The sequence below is a fragment of the Pseudochaenichthys georgianus genome, chromosome 24 (assembly GCF_902827115.2).
Source record: "Pseudochaenichthys georgianus chromosome 24, fPseGeo1.2, whole genome shotgun sequence".
Taxonomy (NCBI): domain Eukaryota; kingdom Metazoa; phylum Chordata; class Actinopteri; order Perciformes; family Channichthyidae; genus Pseudochaenichthys; species Pseudochaenichthys georgianus.
Genome location: NC_047526.1, coordinates 34395647 through 34417223, shown reverse-complemented (window position 1 = coordinate 34417223; position 21577 = coordinate 34395647). Strand labels below are relative to the sequence as shown.

At 43.4% G+C, this 21577-nt stretch overlaps 1 protein-coding gene across 1 annotated transcript in view; it reads left to right on the top strand.

The window, feature by feature from the left end:
• Positions 1–813: 813 nt before the first annotated feature.
• Positions 814–21577, top strand: part of msraa (methionine sulfoxide reductase Aa) — a 48215-nt gene continuing 27451 nt past the window's right edge. Inside the window, exon 1 of the mRNA XM_034076388.2 lies at positions 814–1045. Within this exon, the coding sequence (XP_033932279.1) occupies positions 910–1045 (136 nt within the window). The 5' untranslated portion in view covers positions 814–909. The remainder of the gene's footprint in view (positions 1046–21577) is intronic.

The following is a 21577-nucleotide window of genomic DNA, read 5'->3' as shown; positions in this document are numbered from 1 at the left end:
ATTTGTGTTTTTAGCTGATGCAATATCTGTAGCCAATGACCGTTTAAATCTAAACATTTATGGATATACATTCCCTGATTAAGGCCCATTTCATCTACTTAATGTACTGTGTACATGAATGCCCTTGAGTTCCCCTATAACCTGACTTTTGTTGATAATCATGGTTAATATCAAGATGGGTGTGTATTTGCAGGAAACATCACAACAATAACAAAAAAAACAAGGAAAGTGGAGCTTGGTGTTAAAATATTTTTGTCAAACATGATGACAAAATCACAAGTTACAGTAGGTCACGATCGTCCAAAGATATGGGTTTTTCCATCCTTTTCTTTCCACGTGTATTGAGTTTACATTACATATAACCAACCGTGCAATAGTTTGGGTGTTTTCATAAGTTATAATAAAGTATTACTTTGGTTTAATGATGTGAAATATAATGAACTGTAATACTGAGACTTTAGTTCCACCTGGAGTAAATTCACAAGCTACCCTGCCGTATACAAAGTCATTCAAACTGCACCTTTACCAGCTTTGAGAACACTTTAATGATCAATAATTATAATCACAACATATATTATATATTTGCCAATGTGCATAATGAGTAGCCAAAAGTAAGTTTAAGTAGGCTAGGCTATATTTACAATACCAATGTTTTTATTTTACTTGATAACATTTTAAATGCAGACTATTACTACACTCTGGTACTTCTACTTTTACATAAGTACAATATCTGAGTAGCCTACTTCTCCCACATATGTATCTATCCTTGCTGCGTTGTTTACTGTCATTGTTGCGTAACACATGGTTACGGAGGCAGTGACACAAGCCTGTTTTGATCGCTGTCATGTAGTTGAGCTAACTGAGCTAGCCTCATTGCTGCAGGAGTGTATCTGAGCTGCTGCTGGTTCAATGGTCTCGTCCTCCAGGTTAAGGCTCATTTTGCGTCATTTTGTGAACAATTGTATGGGAGAGATGTCCTCCAAAGCCCAGATGCCGACCCCAGAATCAGCCATGCCCGGCCGTAATGCAGGCATCAAAGTCTCAGGTAAGGTAGCCTAGCCTTAGCATGTTAGCTTCATTAGCAAAACAGATGTAACTCTACGGCAACTTAAACTTTATTCTAGCGAAATAAAGCGATATTTTTGCTGGTTTATTTTGTGTTGCGGTAAACGTTCGCGTTGTTGTCTTGGTCACGGCCGGATTTATCCGTTATAGAGACCTTAATACGTTTTCATTGTCATTTAATAAGTTAGGGTTAGGTTAGGTTAGGTGTTAGGTGTTTTTACACAGGCAGGGCCGCCCCTGGCCAATTTGTGGCCCCAAGCGACATTGTGAGATGAGCCCCCCCCCCCAACCAACAGTTGTTTTTGGAAACAAAGTAGGCTACTTTGCAAATATAATTCCTGTTTATTATTATTATTATCAACACAGTTACTTTTTTATACAGTGAGGTAAATGGTAAATGTGCATGTATGTCGTTCAGTCTGCATTTCCTGCCAAATACTAGCCTCAAAAAGATTAAAATATAATTAATGCAAATAAACTACTTCTACTAATAATAATCATAATCAATTCAATAATATAAATACTATATTATTTTATTATAATATAGTCAAGACAAAACATGCTTATGACATGCTCAAAAACTGATATTTCTTAAATCTGTATTCTAGTTCCCTCTGTAAGCAATGTATCAACAACTACACACACATTTCTCTCAGTATTTCTCTGTGTTGTGGTTGACATGATGATGACTGTTAGGAGTAAAAGTTTACTTTTTATTCATGTACTTTTTATTCATGTACTTTTTATTCATGTATTTTTTCTTTTAACGTTTCTTTTATTATCTTTTACTGTTTTTAAATGCCTTTGTCTGAATGTCTTTCATTTTTGTAAAGCACCTTGAATTGCCTTGTGTTGAAAGGTGCTATATAAATAAACTTGCCTTGCCTTAAAGAGCCTGTGACACCATCCCAACAACTGTTGTGCAATGAAATATTGGGCTACTAGTAATCTCGAACCGTCAGTTTAAAAAAGAAAAAGCGATACCGTTTCGTTAAATATCAATAATTTCGAACATCGCGGGGAAATTCCTTCACTCATTTTGAAGTTTTGGGGGAAGCCGGAAGTGACGTCAATGCGGGAACGCTTCGAGAGCCAAACACGGACAAAGTGTGTTGTGTCATGCGTAGAAATGGTGAATTACTGAAGTGGGCCGGTCGAGAGTCCCGGGATGATTTTTAGTCCCAGTCCACCACTGGCTACATGACCATATGATCGCCCATATTGACGCACCTCATTCCTAAACTTCTAACAGATACAACATAAACCGATCCTTCAGCCTCATGAGCTCTCAGACACGTTCAACATTAACCTGTCATCGCTGTCTGAGCTTGCTGCTGTGTGCGCCGTTGTGCGTTTACATCTGACTGTATATATATAAAGGTTTACATGCAGACGCTGGGATCCTGAACGGTGCAGCTGGAGCGCTGTGCCCGCAATGACGTCACCCATCATTTGGCGGGACTTGAAGAATCCGCGAGAAGATCCAGAAAATTGTCAACATTGAAGGATTAATGGTTATCAAAGTACAAATATCCAAAATCAGTTCAGTAACGGTTTTCAAGGGGACAATATGTACTCAAATTGATGGGTTTGGATGATGGGGGAAAACCGTGTCACAGGCTCTTTAAGGGGAGAGGCTGAGCGTCAACATGAAATGTGCAAATTCACATAAAAATGAATAAAAGGGGAAAAAATGCTCCATGTTTTTTAGGCTGCAAACTTTAACTGTTATGTAAGCCAACTAGACAGACAGTGTATCACTCTTCCTCCTGTACATTAGCAGATCAAAGGCATCACATACTTGAATGAATGTTAAATAAAGAATGCTGGAAATAACTGCATCTCCATTAGCCTATATGCTCTGCAGAGACTGCCTTCTTCATGTTGTGAATTGCAGCTGATGTTTTAATATGGCAATGTGACATACAACATTCGCAAGTTGTAAATTTGACTCATACAATAACCCACCTTCGGGTGATGCTCTAGTTTCTTCATGTTTTGTTTTTTTCCCTCTAGCTTGCGCCCGACTGAAACTGTCTTTTCACCGACATCTCTTCACCTGCACTAGTGGCCGTATCAAAGCCGTGATTGGTCAGATGTCGATTCATTGCAACCGTGTTGGGTTACAGACGTGCTCCCCTTGTCACCTCTCACTCTTGCGGGGGGTGCACGGAGAACTGAGCGGGGCTCCATGCGCAAGGCGGGGCCCCATGCAATCTGCAAGATTGGCCCGTAGGGAGGGGCGGCCCTGCTTATTAGCAAAGATGCTCTCTAACTTCCTTAACTGTTTCTGTAGAAGCTATCGAGCTGTTAGCACCGGCTTCTATGCATGCGCAAGCAGTTTATTGAGCACTGTATGAGTATCATTAATACCACAACCACGTGTGTATTTAATACTAATCAATACAACTTGTTATGTTCCTACTGAATTATTGCTCTTTATCTGTACTCTTACCCATTATCACAGTGCTGAAAGAAGTAGGCTACTCAGAAATGTAATTAAGTAAAGGTAGTTAAGCATAATGTCAACAAGCATACACGAGTGTTTAATTGGAAATTATTGCACCCCAAAGGAGCCAATGTTTAATACTATGATACATTTTATTTTTTCATTTGTAGGCCTCGTGGGGCTGGCCAACATTGATTTAAATTGCAAGTTATAACATGTTTACCTTGTTAAAGTTGATATTCAAGTCCTAATTAATCACATTGACAATCAAAAACTATTTTCTAAGCAGTTATGGATGGACTTTTTGCAGAAAAATGAAAAAAACAATCAATCAATTACATAGAAAACAGAAACATGTAAAAATATTGAGACATATTGATCACCATATTAACATTTTCACTTAAAATCTAGAAAGATAATATTGCGTTATTGACATAAAAAGGGATATTAAGCATTACACATCAGATTTTCGCAGTTTCACTTCCTAAACGTCAGTATTTGCTTTCAATAATCCAAAACATTGTTCTTCCTCTAACAAGAAAATGGCTTAAACAAAAGTGTGTTGTGTGAGATAGGGATGTTTTTTTATACAAACAGACCGATAGCAGCACCAAGTTGGCAGTTGGGGCAATTGGCACCAACCTGCCCCCTCTCCACTACAAGTGAGGGCGCTGAGGCTTGGCACGAGATGAATAGATCTGCACTGGCACGAACAAAAGACACACACACCCACCCACACCCACACACACACACACACACACGCACACGCACACGCACGCACACGCACACACACACACACACACACACACACACACACACACACACACACGCACACGCACACGCACACACACACACCCCAACCTCTAACATTTAAAAGATGACAGAAATAAGTAGGAGGTGTAAAGGTTGCGTGGAGAAGATATTGACTGGTGGTGTATGGGTTCAGTGTTAAAGAGACTGGGAGAAATGGGAAGACAGGAGGAACACAGAGTCAAATGTTTTGATTTTTTTGGGTTGATTTGTTGTTTTTTGGGAGTTGGACTGGAGGGGGTTGGACTGGAGAAAGGAGGATGTGGGTTAGGAGGGCGGGGGTCCACCGCGAAAAGCACGATTTGGATGGATGGACGGACGATGGGAAGGTTCAGACGGAGTGGCAGACACGCTGGAGCGTCGCCAAAGCTTCTCGGGAACGCTGCCACATTTCGAGAGACGAAGAGGGAGCAAGGGAGGGAAAGGAGAAGCCATGCCTGCAGTGGAGAGACTTGGCAGGGCTTCCCCTCCTTTGTCTGTCTGGCTCGGGGCTGCAGCGCCAGAGGAAATCAAGAAATGTCCAGGCGTGCTGGTGCTGGTGCTGGAGGAGGAGGAGGTGGATCTGGACTCCGAAAAAGACGAGAGTGAAAAAGTACTTTTCGAACGAGCGAAAAACTCTTCTGAAAGAGCAGTGGAAACAAAAAAAAACAAACGGGCGATTTTCTCTTTTTTTTAGCGGTATTCGCCAATGGAGCCATCAATCAACAACATCCAATGACCTTAATGGCAAGCAAGTGTTTTTAAAGAAGAGCAGAAGAACGTCCATAAACTGGAAAAACAATGGATATTAAACCTCAGAAAGTCGAAGAAGGCCAATCCTCCGCCAAGCAAGAGGTTTGTTTTGACAACTTGTTCAATGTCTTTGATCAAAATCGACTCAATCTGGTGAAATTGCTCCGGGGGAAAATGTTTTTATGTCAATTTCAGCAAGAAATCTTAATTTACGCGTCCAAATGTAGAGTATCTTTTGTTGATTTGATCTGTTGTTTGGTTCTGGTAACTGGGCAGGGCCAGAAGCCTTCAACTCAGAATCAAATCTTATTGTTCGACCTTTTGTATATCCTTATGCAGTTGACTTTGATGATATTCAATCGGATTGTATGGATTTTAGCACTCGTAAGGATGCAAACGGGACGATAAATTGGTCATGGTTAAAAAAACAAAAACATTACATTACATGTCACTTGTTAGACGCTTTTATCCAAAGCGACTTACATACATTCGGTACTGTGGACAATCCCCACAGGAGCAATTTGGGGTGAAGTGTCTCAGGGACACAACGACATGCTGACTGCAATGGGACTCGAACTTGCTACCCCCTGATTCGAAGTCCAGCACACTATCCACTGAGTCACAGCCTGCCCTCATCAAGGTCCATTTATTGATTGTTCTGGATCTTTGAATCAAATGATTTGTATTAGCAAGTTGACTGAAAAGGTGTTTTGCTGGTCTCACCTTAGGCCACACCCACTTTCACTGATAGGTGTGGTCATAGATGAGCTCTGTCACACCTGCAAACACACCCAACAATGACTTTACAGTTTTTACCTGCACATCACTGCGGAAAGGTGAAACGTCGAACCACTGGAGGTCAAAACTAAATGTTCAGTTACTCTGAAAGGACTTTTATCTCCATGTTGTGTAAAACGTAGAGATTGAAGCTTGATTTTGGAAACGGCTGTGCAATATAATCTCACAAATTAAGTATTTTAATATCAATCAATATTTGACATCCTGAGAGTTTGATACTATAGTCATGTCAATAAGGGTTGTAATAGTAAGTAATTGGACACATAAGTACGAATAAACGGGTATTAATTACCCAAAAATGCACTTATTATTTTCTCAAGTTGTCTATAAAATGTCAGGAAACAGTGAAACATGTATAAATATAAGCAGCTGGAATATGCTTTAAAAAAATGTCAAAGAATTTCCCACTTAATTTTCTTTCAACCAATTGTTTAAGCTCTACTTTTATCCACTTTCATGTGACTAAACTCTCTGAACCTTTAACATAAATACCATGCAACTCTGACGTGTTGTTGTTATTGCCTTTTGTTGATATACTAGTAGGGCCCGTTTGTGAATTTACCAAGCGATGGTTGTATAATAACTGCAGAAAATAATGTAACAATTTCTATGTTTTTGTTGATAAATCAGGCTCAAAAGTCTCTAATTTAACACCTTTTCACTGGCTAATTATGTCGCATTGAGACTTTTAAAACCCATTAAAACATCTTATGCTTGTTACTTGTGAGATATAACCTCATGATGAATACCTCGAGTTGGCATTTTACTAAACACTTCACCACAGATGGAAAAAGTGAAAAGAAAAGCCTAATGAAGAAGTGAATGTCATCCCCATCGCAGCTGAATGCAGAGGCCTCAGACTTCCAGCAGCTGGTCTCTAATTAGCAGGTGTGTTTGTGGGTGAACATCGTCTTTTCCGCAGCTTGCTGTGACTCATTTTCAGAGGCAATAATGGACACAAATATCAGGTGTGATACTTTGCGAATAAGATGGTGTTTCCAGATATCAAGTTGTTTAAATAGCTTAAAGTTGTCTCACCACACAATGCAAGCTAAATGCAGCGCTTTTAGTTGAAGTTAAACAATATTTGTCCAGCTGTTTGATGCTCTCCTTATTAGCACCTCTAAGTACATGGGCCGGGTGGTGGCGAAGTCCATAGCGACTTGGCTTGGCAACTGGAAGGGTCACGAGTTCAAGTCCCGGCAAGACCCCGTGCTACCGAGGTGTCCCTGAGCAAGGCCACGTTTCCTACACTGCTCCCCGGGCGCCGTTCAAAATGGCAGCACACTGCTCCTAACACGAGGATGGGTTGAATGCAGAGAAACCATTTTGTGTAGTTTATTTTATTTATTTATAGTGTCGTGGACGGTCCCCATCGATGAACTGTCACAAAAACAGTAAATGGTGCAGCTTTAGCCGACATGGCTAATTTCCAGCTGTTGTCCCCGGCCAGATGGTAATAGAACAACCCTTAAAATTACAATATATCAACAGCATTAGTTATAAGAAAATATATAAAATAAAATAAAAAGGAGGAAAGACAAGTAGATACCGGTGTGAGGATAAAAGAGAACAATAAACAACACACGTTACTATATACCAGGGGTGCCCAACCGGTCTGGGGAGATTCCCAGTCGATCGCGAGATGTGTCTAAAAATAGAACAACAATATTCTGTTTTATCGTTAATGTCCCGTCACATAATCTTCCTGGGCCAGAATAATGCACTTGAACGCATCAAAGCTTTGTGATTGGCCGCGTGACCCCATGTGTCGGGGCGTGGGCTGGTGGGCAGTAGTTCGCTGACATTGTCCGTGTCAACAGGAGTGACAGTCCGCACACACACAAGACCGCAATCAATGGCAGAAGCAAAACAGCCCAACATATATAATTTTCACTCCGAGTGGGAGGATGATTATTTGTATCTATTCCAATTCAAAGTCCATCAGTCTCGTCTGCAATGCGAGCGTGGCTTTATCGAGAAGATAATTTAAGAGCGGCATTTCAAAACAGTGCACAAACGCTACGAGACGGAATTCCCTCCTGATTCTGACCGACGCTCCCAAAAAGGGGAGGGGCCTGAAAGGGAGGGGCCTGTCGCCTGAAAGGACAGCTAAATGCAACAGCAGTCCATTTCCACCCAGGCCCAACAACAAGAGCAAGGCTGCTACCAGAGCATCTTATCGTGTCAGTCACGTTCTTGCGAAACACACTGAAGTCTTTCAAAACGGCGAAGTTGTGAAAGAAGCATTCCTGGAGGCTGCCGACGCGCTTTTGGGGGCAGTAAAATAACAGAAGCATTTCAACAGGTTTTTGATATAATAAAAACTCAAGTTAGATACCGTTATTAATCAGCTGTGAGTTTTAGTTTGTTTGAACTTATTCATAATTATTGTACAAAATGGTATAAGAATGCAAACATTAAGATCTGTTCTGTTTGAATTGATTATAGTCTATTATCAATTCAGGTTAAGAAACTAGTGTTGCTTGCATCCTATTTAAAAGTTATTTATTTTTATAATCTACTAAAATGCAACAAAAAAAGGGTTTGATTTTATTAATTTTGTCTCTTTTATTGCACGTTGGCAGCAGATTCCTGTGTAGCTTCAGATCTGAGTTGTCTTATTAGTAAGCCTCATTTATACTTTTGTAGCAACACTATTTTTATATAATGGCAAAGAAAGGGTTCAGAGTCTTTTCTTTGTCCCTGTGTCATATGTGGCAGCACTGTTCAATGTTTCCTGAAAACATTACCCACTGTAGTGACGTGTGGATAAACTCCAACTCTGTATCAACAACACTGTTGTGTAACTTCAGTTAAATACTTGTATGTGTGTAGATTAGAAAGAGGTGATATAAAGGATCTGCAGTATTTTATGAGGTATTAATCGTACAAAGGTCAGTTTTATACAAGTAGAAGTGTGTATTTACCTGGCAGTAGGCTGTCAGTAATGGCTACGCCTCTATTTGGACTGGTAGATCTCGGCAGACTGGCAACTTTAAACACTAGAACTGCCAACGGGTAAATTGTACCCGCAGCTGTTTTTTTATTGTATGTAACTTTTTTTCAATAAAATATTAACGTCTCCCAGTCCGTGACTTTTCCTGAAAGTGTGTTATGTAACACCCTGTGTTGTTAAAAATTGTCAATATGAAGTCAGATTGAAAAAATCGTCAAAAAAATGGATATTTATACCAGCGGGTAATATTTACCTCAAAGAAATGCAGCGCTCCTCGCGCTATTGATTTTGCGATCAAAATGATCAACATACTACGGAGGGAAAATATTTTTGTTTGGAGGGGAAGCTCGCGAGTGTGTGTATACGTGTGTGTGTTTGTGTATTTTTGCATTTGTGTGTGTTGTGTTTGTTTCCCAGAGAAAACCCTCACGAGACACACCGGCTGTTGTTGTGCCTGCTGTGATGTTAAATTACTCCGTTCTCCGCTTGTAATTATGCCGAAGCTTCAAAGTTGTATTTATCATCTGAATTTGCCGAAACAAGTTTAATATTCTGAAAGCCAAGACTTTGTTTAATTTAAATCAGATGAAAACAAACTGTAACAGACCCTGCCGTGTTATCTATGATTACTCTTACGGCCCGTCCACACAGTGGCGTGCGTTGACGCTTCCCCATTCACTTTGAATGGGGTGACGTCACTTTTAGCCGAAATGCATCGTGGGAAGCGACGTGGAGCGTAGCTGGCGTGGCTCGCTGCAAAAGTTGAGCAATGTTCAACTTTGACGCCTCGGCGAGGCGTCAGCCAATCGAATCATATGCCAGTACAATCTCTAGCCAATCAAACCGCTGCTTGTGTGTCAGGGGCGGGAGATTCATGTGATTGGTTGTTGGTCGAGTTTCAGACACGCCCGCCGGCAAGCGTCAACGCACGCCGCTGTGTGGACGGGCCGTTACGTTCATAATGTCAGCCGGAGGGAGGGGGGGCGGCACTGCTGGAAGAGCAGAGTGCGAGTGAGAGGTGCCTTATATTGGTATACATGTCATCCCTGTGCGATCAAAACTCACCGTTCTGTATGGTACATTGTACCTTGGAAATCAATAGCGGGTAAACTTTACCCGTTGGCGGATATAGGTATACAGCGACCTCTGGCGGTTCTAGTGTTAAAAGTAGCTCTCGGTTCAAAAAAGGTTGGGCACCCCTGGGCTAGCCGAAACGACCCCTAGTGGAAACGCAACCAAAAACGGACCGGGCACGGCACGCTTAAACCGCGCTCCGCGCTGTAGTGGAAGTGCGCCATTAGTTCACTTGGCTTAAGCTGGTATTTCATTATAATATAGGCAAACAAAGTAGTCTAATGCGCCCAATTACCTTATAGGTACAACAAGTGGCTGTATATCATGTTCATATAAGCTATACATATATTCACAAATTGAGAATATGTGTTTTTTCTTCTAGTTTTTTGTACAAATCCTTACTTACTTTCGCTATTGAGACATTTGTGATGTTTCAGTAGTACTTTTAGACATTTGCTCAAAGAAAAGTTTACTCATCATACTAAAAAAAGATGACTTACACACTAAAGTACAATTTTTCTCTGTTGCACTTTTACTAGTGTCTTGCAGTGTGGTAGCTCTTTTAGGAAGGGATCTTGATACTTCTTTCGCATCATTTGGTTTAATATCCTGTTGTAGATACAGGCCACTTGTAGACATTTACTTTATCAGACCCTCATAAAATCAGGTGAGTCCTGAGGCCTGTACTACGAAGCTGGTTCTCTTTTTACCGGGCTAGATCTCCATGAGATCTCCATGAGAGCGGAGCTGTAATGAAACACTGAGACCCAGAGGTAATAGTATACTGTACTGTATCATATTATTTTCGAATCAATAATTTTACAAAATATGATTATTTATTTTTTTAAATCTTTATTTTTTAAAAATGTTTAATAACCATTTTTCCTCCTGGTCTCTCGCGCCCCCCCTGTCATGCCTCTGCGCCCCCCACTTTGGAACCACTGAGTTATGTTATGTATTTTCTTCTGTCATTTCCTGTTTTATTTCGTACTTACCTCTTTCATTTCTGGCCCTGTTTCTTCCTCCTCTTGTGTGTTTTCCCGCCATCATCAGTGTCTGCCCGCCCCTGATTGTTTCCACCTGTTCCCTCTCACCTCATGTTTAAATAGTCCTGTCTCTCCCCTGTCCTGTGTCAGTTCGTCTTGTTTGTTTCCCCGAATGGTCGTGCCAAGCCTCAGCTCTGAAAGGATCGCTTTCCACTCATGTCAGGTTTTGTTATTTTGTTTATTTTGTTGGCTTTTGTTACGCTAGTTTTTTCGTCCTTGTGAGCGCGTTTTGTTATTTCCACCACCTACTCTGTTAAGAGGGATTACTGACCTGTTAAAATAAATATTTTTTTTAATAATTCAAGACTTTGTCTCTGGGTCGTGGATTTGGGTTCATCAGTTTGTGTCGAGGTCCTGACATAGTGTACTTACAGCAATGTTTATACATGTACAGACTGTCCCTAGTACTGTCAGCTACTTCACATTTCTCTTAAGTAAAAGTACATTAATATCGGCAAAATGTACTTAAAGGTTTCAAAGTGAATGGCCCCCTTCAACTTTTTATTTTACGATAAAAGGGTTATTTTATTCCAGTAGTAACAAAGTACCTTAAAAGCACCACTATACAATTGTCCTTACATGTTCTGTTACATGTAAGGACAATTTTGTAGTGGTGCTTTTAAGGTACTTTGTTTACTACTGGAATAAAACAATGAAAATAACAGGAATCAGTAACAGGAAGTGAGCAGTTAGTGTCCCTAGTTATAATCTGTAATCTATTCATCAGTTTTGTCTGTAGCTAACACCAATATGGGTGCAAAACATTAAAAACACTTTTATCAAACATTTTAAAAGAAAAGGCATTTGTATCGGTGTTAATAAATTAAATAACAGATTGCAGTAGACAACCTCTCCATCATTCATTTAATATACCCAATGGCACTGTGACTACTCTTTTGTGCCAACATTTTCCCAGACTTACGGTTCATGTATGACCTTGAACTTAGACTCATCTTCTTCTTCTTTCGTGTAATGTCAGAGGTCCAACTCGGTGTCGTGTAGCATCTCTGGTCCTAAGTCGAAGAGGCTGGCTTCCGAGGGCCGTCTATATAAAGGGCAGGTGGTTATTATATGTTCGGCACAGGGTTTCCGTTAGCCGGTAATTACCGGTTTTTAGCTGGTAAAATTTATTAAAAACCGGTAAATTCAAACCTGCCGGTCAAAATGTCTGGTAATAATTAGGGAGGCTCCGATCGATCGGCCGCCGGTCATTATCGGCCGATATTCACTCTTAATAGTTTGATCGGTGTTCTCTATGAAGGCCGATCAGGAGAGCTGGATCTGATCCATATGGACATAAACTGAGAGTGAAGTTCTAACCGGAGACGCAGAGAGCGATCGGATCAGCTGCTGAGTCCTGACCGAGACACGGCAGGCTCTGCAGGATACACCTGAAAAGCCCCGCCCTCTGTTTAGCGAGCTGCAGGAGCTGCATGAGAAACTGACGTGCTGTCAGGAGAGGAGAGAGGAGAGGGGGAGAGAGAGAGAGAGGGAGGAGAGAGAGAGAGGGAGGGAGAGATGAGAGGGGAAAAGAGAGGATCCGTTTCTCCCGTGTTATTATTCAAAGTTGATGTAAACTTCTGAATAATGTACGTTATCTACTCCAAGTAGTTTGTTTGAATGTAATAATTATGTTGTTTGTTGTTTGTGGAATCATTTATTGAAAAATGAATCTGAATTGTTCGATCTGTTACGATTATAAACTGAAGCAATATAAAAATGAGCCCCGTGAACTGAGTTTTAAACTGAAGCATATCTGCTCATAGTCCAGTAATTACCTGCTAACGGAAACTCTGCTACACAACTCGTATTATTATTATTGAAATATGACCGGTAAGTTTCAAATTTGTCCGGTAACATAAATTCTGCCCGGACATTTGACCGGCGAGAAAAAATCCTAGCGGAAACCTTCGGCAGTCTGTTCAGGGTCACCGCACTCGCATGCAGAACTCTCTGCCAGGCCCCACTGCTTCATTGATGTTTTGAAGCGACCGACCCCATGATGGTAAATGTAAGAAGCCATTACTTTAATATATATATGTGCACAGCAATTTCACAGTTTCCATGTCTGAAAGGGTCCAATCAGTCCTTCAGAGTTGAAGTGCAAAGTGCTATGAGTAACCACACACACACCACACACACACACACACACACACACACACACACACACACACACACACACACACACACACACACACACACACACACACACACACACACACACACACACACACACACACACACACACACACACACACACACACACCACACACACACACACACACACACACACACACACACACACACACACACACACACTCACATCTAATGGCTGTGAGTCGATCGTTCAAGTTACAGACTAACACACACACACACACACACACACACACACACACACACACTCACATTCTCACATCTAATGGCTGTGAGTCGATCGTTCAAGTTACAGACTAGCACACACACACACACACACACACACACACACACACACACACACACACACACACACACACACACACACACACACACACACACACACACACACACACACACACACACACACACACACACACACACACACACACACACACACTCACACACACTCACATCTAATGGCTGTGAGTCGATCGTTCAAGTTACAGACTAACACACACACACACACACACACACACACACACACACACACACACACTCACATTCTCACATCTAATGGCTGTGAGTCGATCGTTCAAGTTACAGACTAACACACACACACACACACACACACACACACACACACACACACACACCACACACACACACACACACACACACACACACACACACACACACACACACACACACACACACACACACACACACACACTCACATCTAATGGCTGTGAGTCGATCGTTCAAGTTACAGACTCACACACACACACACACACACACACACACACACACACACACACACACACACACACACACACACACACACACACACACACACACACACACACACACACACACACACACACACACACACACACACACACACACACACACACACACACACACACATTCTCACATCTAATGGCTGTGAGTCGATCGTTCAAGTTACAGACTAACACACACACACACACACACACACACACACACACACACACACACACACACACACACACACACACACACACACATTCTCACATCTAATGGCTGTGAGTCGATCGTTCAAGTTACACACACACACACACACACACACACACACACACACACACACACACACACACACACACACACACACACACACACACCACACACACACACACACACACACACACACACACACACACACACACACACACACACACACACACACACACACACACACACACACACACACACACACACACACACACCACTCTAACTTCACACATGTCAATCACTTGTTGTAAAGGTTACAAGTTTACAAGGAAACGGGAAACATAACTTTGAGCACTGGAGATAATTCTATATCATTACAGCATTTGCGCTTTGTGAACAGAAAGGAACCCAGCATCAGGTTTTTATATGTTGTCCTCCGCTTCACAAACCTTTATCTTTGGGGGAATATGGGATAATAATAGTTTCTGAGTAATTGTATTAATAATGTCCTAACTTTCATTCAAATAACCATGTCATTTCGTTCTTATTCAAGGAAGAATACCTCGATGTTTAGTTGGAAAATGTTCAAAAATAATACTAATAATTTGTACATACTAGCGATGCACAGAGGCTTTGTCTACATTAACAGATAAATAAAATGAACTGCAGTTAAACATGAAACGATAACAGAACACAGTTTGATTCATACTCCCTGGATGGCACACATATCAATGTATAAATAAATAGATTTAGAGATTTTGCTACTAAAGCCTCCAATTTCTAATAAAGTGTTCGTGTATTTAAAGACGTTCATGTTGTTGTCATTCCAGGAAACTTCTTGGAAATGATTTATATTGGAATGATCGACGTGTAAAACCAGGCAGCGCTTGCAGTTCGATTGGTATTCCCATGATCTCAAACATACAGAATGAAAATTGTAAATATCTTTTTATTTACAATCAAGCCCTCAATTATTTCTTAAGCATTGAGATGATGACTGTGGGGGAAACTTCTGAAGCAATGGGAGTCAGGACTCGGAGAGACACGAGAGGCGCATTCACACTGCGGTACTTTTCCCAGAAAGGTTCATGCGAACTTAGTTCATGCGAACTCTTTAGTTCGCATGAACTAAATACAGATCGCGTTCACACCGGAAAAAGTCCCTGGGGGAGGATTAGGCAAATGAAGCCGCTGACGTCACTTCTTCTTCTGCTTTGGGTTTACTGGCAGGCCGCAACCCACTTCACGGCGTATACTGCCGCCCAAAGTCCCCGGCCGGAAGTCCCTGGAGTTGGGGGAAGCCTTCCGAGTAAATCGCCAGAACGCCGACACCTCCTCATCTCCACCGCTTTATTTTGTGTTGCCATAAGTTAGTATCTCTGCGTTTCTGCGCTGGGCTAATGCTAATAATGCGAGGATAATAAAATGGCGGCTTCACAAAACTTTTTGGGAGTTTTACGGGGCGTGGTTTGCAATTCGCCCAGCCAATCAGGAATATAGCTCTTTTCTCACAAAAGAGCCGCTCGAAAGTCCCTGCTCTCTAGCAGGGACTTTCGAGGGGGTAAAAAGGTTCGCATGAACTAATTTTAGTACCGGCTCTTTTTGGTGTGAACGCGATCATGAACTAAGTTCGCCTGAACCTTTGTGGGAAAAGTACCGCAGTGTGAATGCGCCTAAGGAGAGCTGGAGCTCTGATGGAGTCAGGACTCAGAGAGACGAGGAGAGCTGGAGCTCTGATGGAGTCAGGACTCAGAGAGACACGAGGAGAGCTGGAGCTCTGATGGAGTCAGGACTCAGAGACACGAGGAGAGCTGGAGCTCTGATGGAGTCAGGACTCAGAGAGACACGAGGAGAGCTGGAGCTCTGATGGAGTCAGGACTCAGATGCGGCTTTCACACCAGCGCTTTTCAGTTTCTAGCTCCGAGCGGGAGCTTTTCTGGTTCAGCTCCGGTTTCCCTTTTCAGCTCCCGCTCTTGCCCCTTTCACACCAGCGCCTTTTCAGCTCCGGCTCGGAGCTAGAGCCTGAAAAGCGCCGGGTTTTCCAGTTCACACCGGAGCTGCGCCGGCTCTTAGCTCCGGAATCCGCTTCATTTCCAGCTCCAAAAAATTGTCGGTCCAGAGGCAAGAGCTTTGGAGCTAAGAGGTGACGTCGCTTACGTCTCTCTTACGTCGAGGCGTGCAGGAAACTAAACCCACCTCCCATGGGTCGACTGTCAGCCTGCCTACAAGCAGTAGTGCCTATAAACACACTTTATAAAGTCAGGCAGCACTAACCAGGCTGCGTGTGATTCTGTTTATTTGTGCCTTACTTTGACCATCCGTTCGCTGTTATCGATCATTGTGGAGAGAGGCAGACGTGTTGTTTTGCATTATTGCAGCTATCGGATGCAAGTAGTCAGTTTAGCTTCGGTTGCTATGCCAACATCACCCGTTTGATACCAGAGAAACTTTCAGAACAGCGTTGTGATACCAAACCGCGTCAATTCAGATTGACACACATTCACTTAGGCTAAGGGAACTGGGGATATGCATCAGCTGCTTGTGTGAGTCGGACAGTGAATACTTTAGAGCGGCCGCTGCAGTGTGAGCTAACCGGGAGCTAACGGGAGAATAAACTCAGTGGAAGAGCAGCACTGCAGCGGTCGGTAAATGCTGCAGAAACACATTAATAAACAATGAACCACGGCACTCTGGAGAAAAGCATAAGGTTGGAGAAGTCGTTATTCAATTTATTCTGGCTTCGTGTGATTAAAAGCAACACGATCATCGACCCGACGCAGTTGTTGTTGTTGTTGTGAGCGCCGTAATGGCTGCCGTTGGGGGGCAAATCAGCGATGTAAACGGTGACGTCATGACGCAGCAGGGGCAGCTCTGGGGCGCCAGTGGGCGGTGTGCACAGAGCGGGAGCTGAAAAGGGAAACCGGAGCTGAACCAGAAAAGCTCCCGCTCGGTGCACACCGCCCACTGGCGCCCCAGAGCTGCCCTTGCTGCGTCATGACGTCACCGTTTACATCGCTGATTTGCCCCCCAACGGCAGCTCACAACAACAACAACAACAACAACTGCGTCGGGTCGATGATCGTGTTGCTTTTAATCACACGAAGCCAGAATAAATTGAATAACGACTTCTCCAACCTTATACTTTGCTCCAGAGTGCCGTGGTTCATTGTTTATTAATGTGTTTCTGCAGCATTTACCGACCGCTGCAGTGCTGCTCTTCCACGGGAGTTCATTCTCCCGTTAGCTCCCGGTTAGCTCACACTGCAGCGGCCGCTCTAAAGTATTCACTGTCCGACTCACACAAGCAGCTGATGCATATCCCCAGTTCCCCTTAGCCTAAGTGAATGTGTGTCTGAATTGACACTGTTTGGTATCACAACGCTGTTATGAAAGTTTCTCTGGTATAAAACGGGTGATGTTGGCATAGCAACCGAAGCTAAACGGACTACTTGCATCCGATAGCTGCAATAATACAAAACAACACGTCTGCCTCTCTCCACAATGATCGATAACAGCGAACGGATGGTCAAAGTAAGGCACAAATAAACAGAATCACACGAAGCCTGGTTAGTGCTGCCTGACTTTATAAAGTGTGTTTATAGGCACTACTGCTTGTAGGCAGGCATGACAGTCGACCCATGTTCAGGGGAGGTGGGTTTAGTTTCCTGCACGCCTCGACGTAAGAGAGACGTAAGCGACGTCACCTCTTAGCTCCAAAGCTCTTGCCTCTGGACCCACAATTTTTTGGAGCTGGAAATGAAGCGGATTCCGGAGCTAAGAGCCGGCGCAGCTCCGGTGTGAACTGGAAAACCCGGCGCTTTTCAGGCTCTAGCTCCGAGCCGGAGCTGAAAAGGCGCTGGTGTGAAAGGGGCAAGAGAGACACGAGGAGAGCTGGAGCTCTGATGGAGTCAGGACTCAGAGACACGAGGAGAGCTGGAGCTCTGATGGAGTCAGGACTCAGAGACACGAGGAGAGCTGGAGCTCTGATGGCAAACACTGACGGTTTATTTGGAGCTTCGGCCGGAGAATTCACACGACATGTCACGGGCCACGGTCTGACCACACGGTAGAGATGCCACAATCAATTCTGAAGAGCGCTCCTGTAGCTCCAGGTTTTAACTTGTTCAGAGTGTAATAATCAACATTCTTCAATAGATAGCCTCAGGCTGCGGCCACACGAGGACGAAAACGGTCGTTTGCGTTACTGTTTAGTGTCATATAGACCGTTCGGCCACACGAGGACGACCGAATACGGCAATAAACGACTGAGGAAACGATAACGGGTCCCAAGGTGGATAGAACGGCATACGCAACGCTCTGGGGGGTCCAACGGCTCCGTGTGTACGCCCTATACGATCATTTTCTGATAACGATGAGGCAATAGCCCCGCCTCTCCCCACCTCTGCTGCTCACCCCCGCGTCAAAGTAAACTGCACACTGAATTCAGATTATTTATCTTTCTCTCGATATGGACCTAAACGCGAGTGAAGTCTAATCTGACAGGACGGAGACACCTCTCAAACTCCTAAACTATAAATATGTTTATTTTTACTGTCGGCCGGGTCACTCATTACTGGATCAGCTGCTGCATGAGAAAGACACTGACGCTGTCCGAAGAGAGGGAGGAAAAAGAGAGGCTCCGTGTATTTTATTATTATAATATATAGAGTCGTTATTCATTTGTTTTAAAGCTCAATAAACAACAAAGAAGACCTTTGACCGGCACTTTTATAATTTTGTCCGGAAGATTTAAACTTTAATTCACGTTGACTGGCGAAAAACTCTGCCCGGTTCCCTCGGCCCCCACCGCGGAGAATAAACAGAAGGGCAACCATGACAACCATGCTTCTTCGCTGCTTTTGTGGAGGAAGTTACAGCGCCACCTACAGGCTCCTGCATGTACTGCAGCTTCTCCAGCGGTTGGAGCTAAACGGAGCGGTCTCCTGTGGACAGACACTATCCGGATAACTATTGCGTGTGGACGGAAACTTTTTTGCGATTGCGTTTGCGTTAATCCTATGCGTTTAGCCGTTTTCGTCCTCGTGTGGCCGCAGCCTAAACAGCTGAGGACACTGAATCACAGTTGTTGTCGCTTATGGCTCGGGCTCATCTACACCCTGAGAAGGATGTGTCCCAGGTGTCCCACAACAATAACTATCTCTGACCGAGAGCTGCCCGGTCACAAACTAGTAACAACAACAAAATGCTAGGGTAGCCCCTCCTTGAGGGAGATAATGGCTGGGCAGCTGCGTCAGAGGCCGAAAGGGAAACATGTATACAGAATTATTCCCTGACAATAACAAATACTTGATATGGGATTCAAAAATACAAAAGCTTTATTTTCGTATGCATAACAGCAACAGCAACATACGATATAGTTAGGACATACAATCGTTAAAGTGAAATGCAGGAATAAGTGCATTTGTATTTTACGTCTGATTAATCCTTCTGCTAAACAACTTCCTGCCTATGAAAATCTAAATTAATTACGTCCAAGCTTCATCATTTTTTGTAGCTTTTATTTAGTGTTTCTACTACATGTAAATGCGAAGGGGAAGCCTCTCCTCAACAGCAACCCACTGTGTCCAGAGCCCATTAAAGCCCATGAAGCAGTTTGTTTTCCTGACATGAAGAAGCCTTTACAATATTCACGGCTTCCTTGAGCCGCAGAACAATGAGGATAACACTGATGGCCGTAATGATGGGCAGTAATAAAAACCATGATGGCAATCAGAGAGGCTGATTGAGAGGGGGGGTGGGGGCAGGAGAAGGGGGGGGGGGGGGCACTGAGAGGAGAGAGAGGGGTGATAAGAAAAATGGAGGGGGGAGACTAGGCAATCAGAGAGAGGAGGAGAGGGTGGGGGAGGTTACTTTGTAGATTTAATTGCAGTGCAGTTGAGGCAATCGTGTGTGTGTGTGTGTGTGTGTGTCTCCAACATGTATGTGTGTCTCCAATATGTGTGAGTGTGTCCAATATGTGTGTGTGTGTGTGTGTGTGTGTGTCTGCCCAATATGTGTGTGTGTGTCTCCAACATGTATGTTTGTCTCCAATATGTGTGAGTGTGTCCAATATGTGTGTGTGTGTGTCTGCCCAATATGTGTGTGTGTCTCCAACATGTATGTGTGTCTCCAATATGTGTGTGTGTGTGTGTGTGTGTCTCCAACATGTATGTGTGTCTCCAATATGTTTGTGTGTCTCCAATATGAGTGTGTGTCCAATATGTGTGTGTCTCCAATATGTGGGAGTGTGTGTGTCTCCAATATGTGTGTTTGTGTCTCTAATATGTGTGGGTGTCTCCAATATGTGTGTGTGTGTGTGTCTCCAACATGTGTGTGTGTCTCCAATATGTGTGTGTGTGTGTCTCCAACATGTGTGTGTGTCTCCAATATGTGTGTGTGTGTGTGTGTCTCCAACATGTGTCTACAATATGTGTATGTGTGTGTGTCTCCAATATATGTGTGTGTGTGTGTGTGTGTGTGTGTGTGTGTGTGTGTGTGTGTGTGTGTGTGTGTGTGTGTGTGTGTGTGTGTGTGTGTGTGTGTGTGTGTGTGTGTGTGTGTGTGTGTGTGTGTGTGTGTGTGTGTGTGTGTGTGTGTGTGTGTGTGTGTGTGTGTGTGTGTGTGTGTGTCCAATATCCCCTAGCCAGACATTAGCTGCAGTGGTTCATTTATCACTGTCAGCTCTGGAGCTCCAGGGGCAGGGATCAGGGGATTCAGGCCCAGGATGGAGCTCCTCTCTGGGCTTCAGGCCGCGTCGTGAGACCCCGCTCTGAACAGGATATCTAAACATCATCTTGTGGCTTATGACAAAATACTTGCAAGGATTTCACTCAAGATGTTTAATAATAGACACTTGGAGCATTAGAATTGTTCTTATTATTAGAATAGACATAAATAGTACAGTATATGAGTAAAGTGCCTGTGTCATTGTGAGTGTGTTAGCATGCTAAGGTTAGCATGTATAAGAGCCCCACTCAGATCAGCATATAAATACTGTCGTAGTTGTTTCTGATGCATCCAATTTCAGGTTTACTGACATCCTACCATCAGGTCTACTGATTACATGTCTACGTTGGATATCAGTCAAACAAATCAGCAGGATTTGGATCAAATAAGGTGCCAGGTGGTTTAGTCTGAAGAATATGAGCGTATTCTGGAAATGGCAATGGGCATCGTGTGCAGCCGTGTTTCCACCGTGAGGCGGTTTGAATATTCGTTCCGCAACACTCACTCACAGCCTAGGACCGATCGATCGGTCCATCATCAGGCGTCCTGGTTCGAGTCTGGCCAGAGACCGGCCGCTTCCCTTTTCCTCTCTCTCCTCTTTTGTCTTAAATCTTGTCAACTCAGAGTTTCTTGTTCTCGCTGCAGCCATTCCTCTTTCTGGGGAACAATGGAAGGAGATCAAGTCCAGTTCAGAGCCGGTGACGCAGGAGCCTGACTCAGCATCTCAGTCAGCTCCGTGTGCAGGGTGACGTACACACACCTCTGCTTTATCGGGGACTGGAAGAGCCATGTATC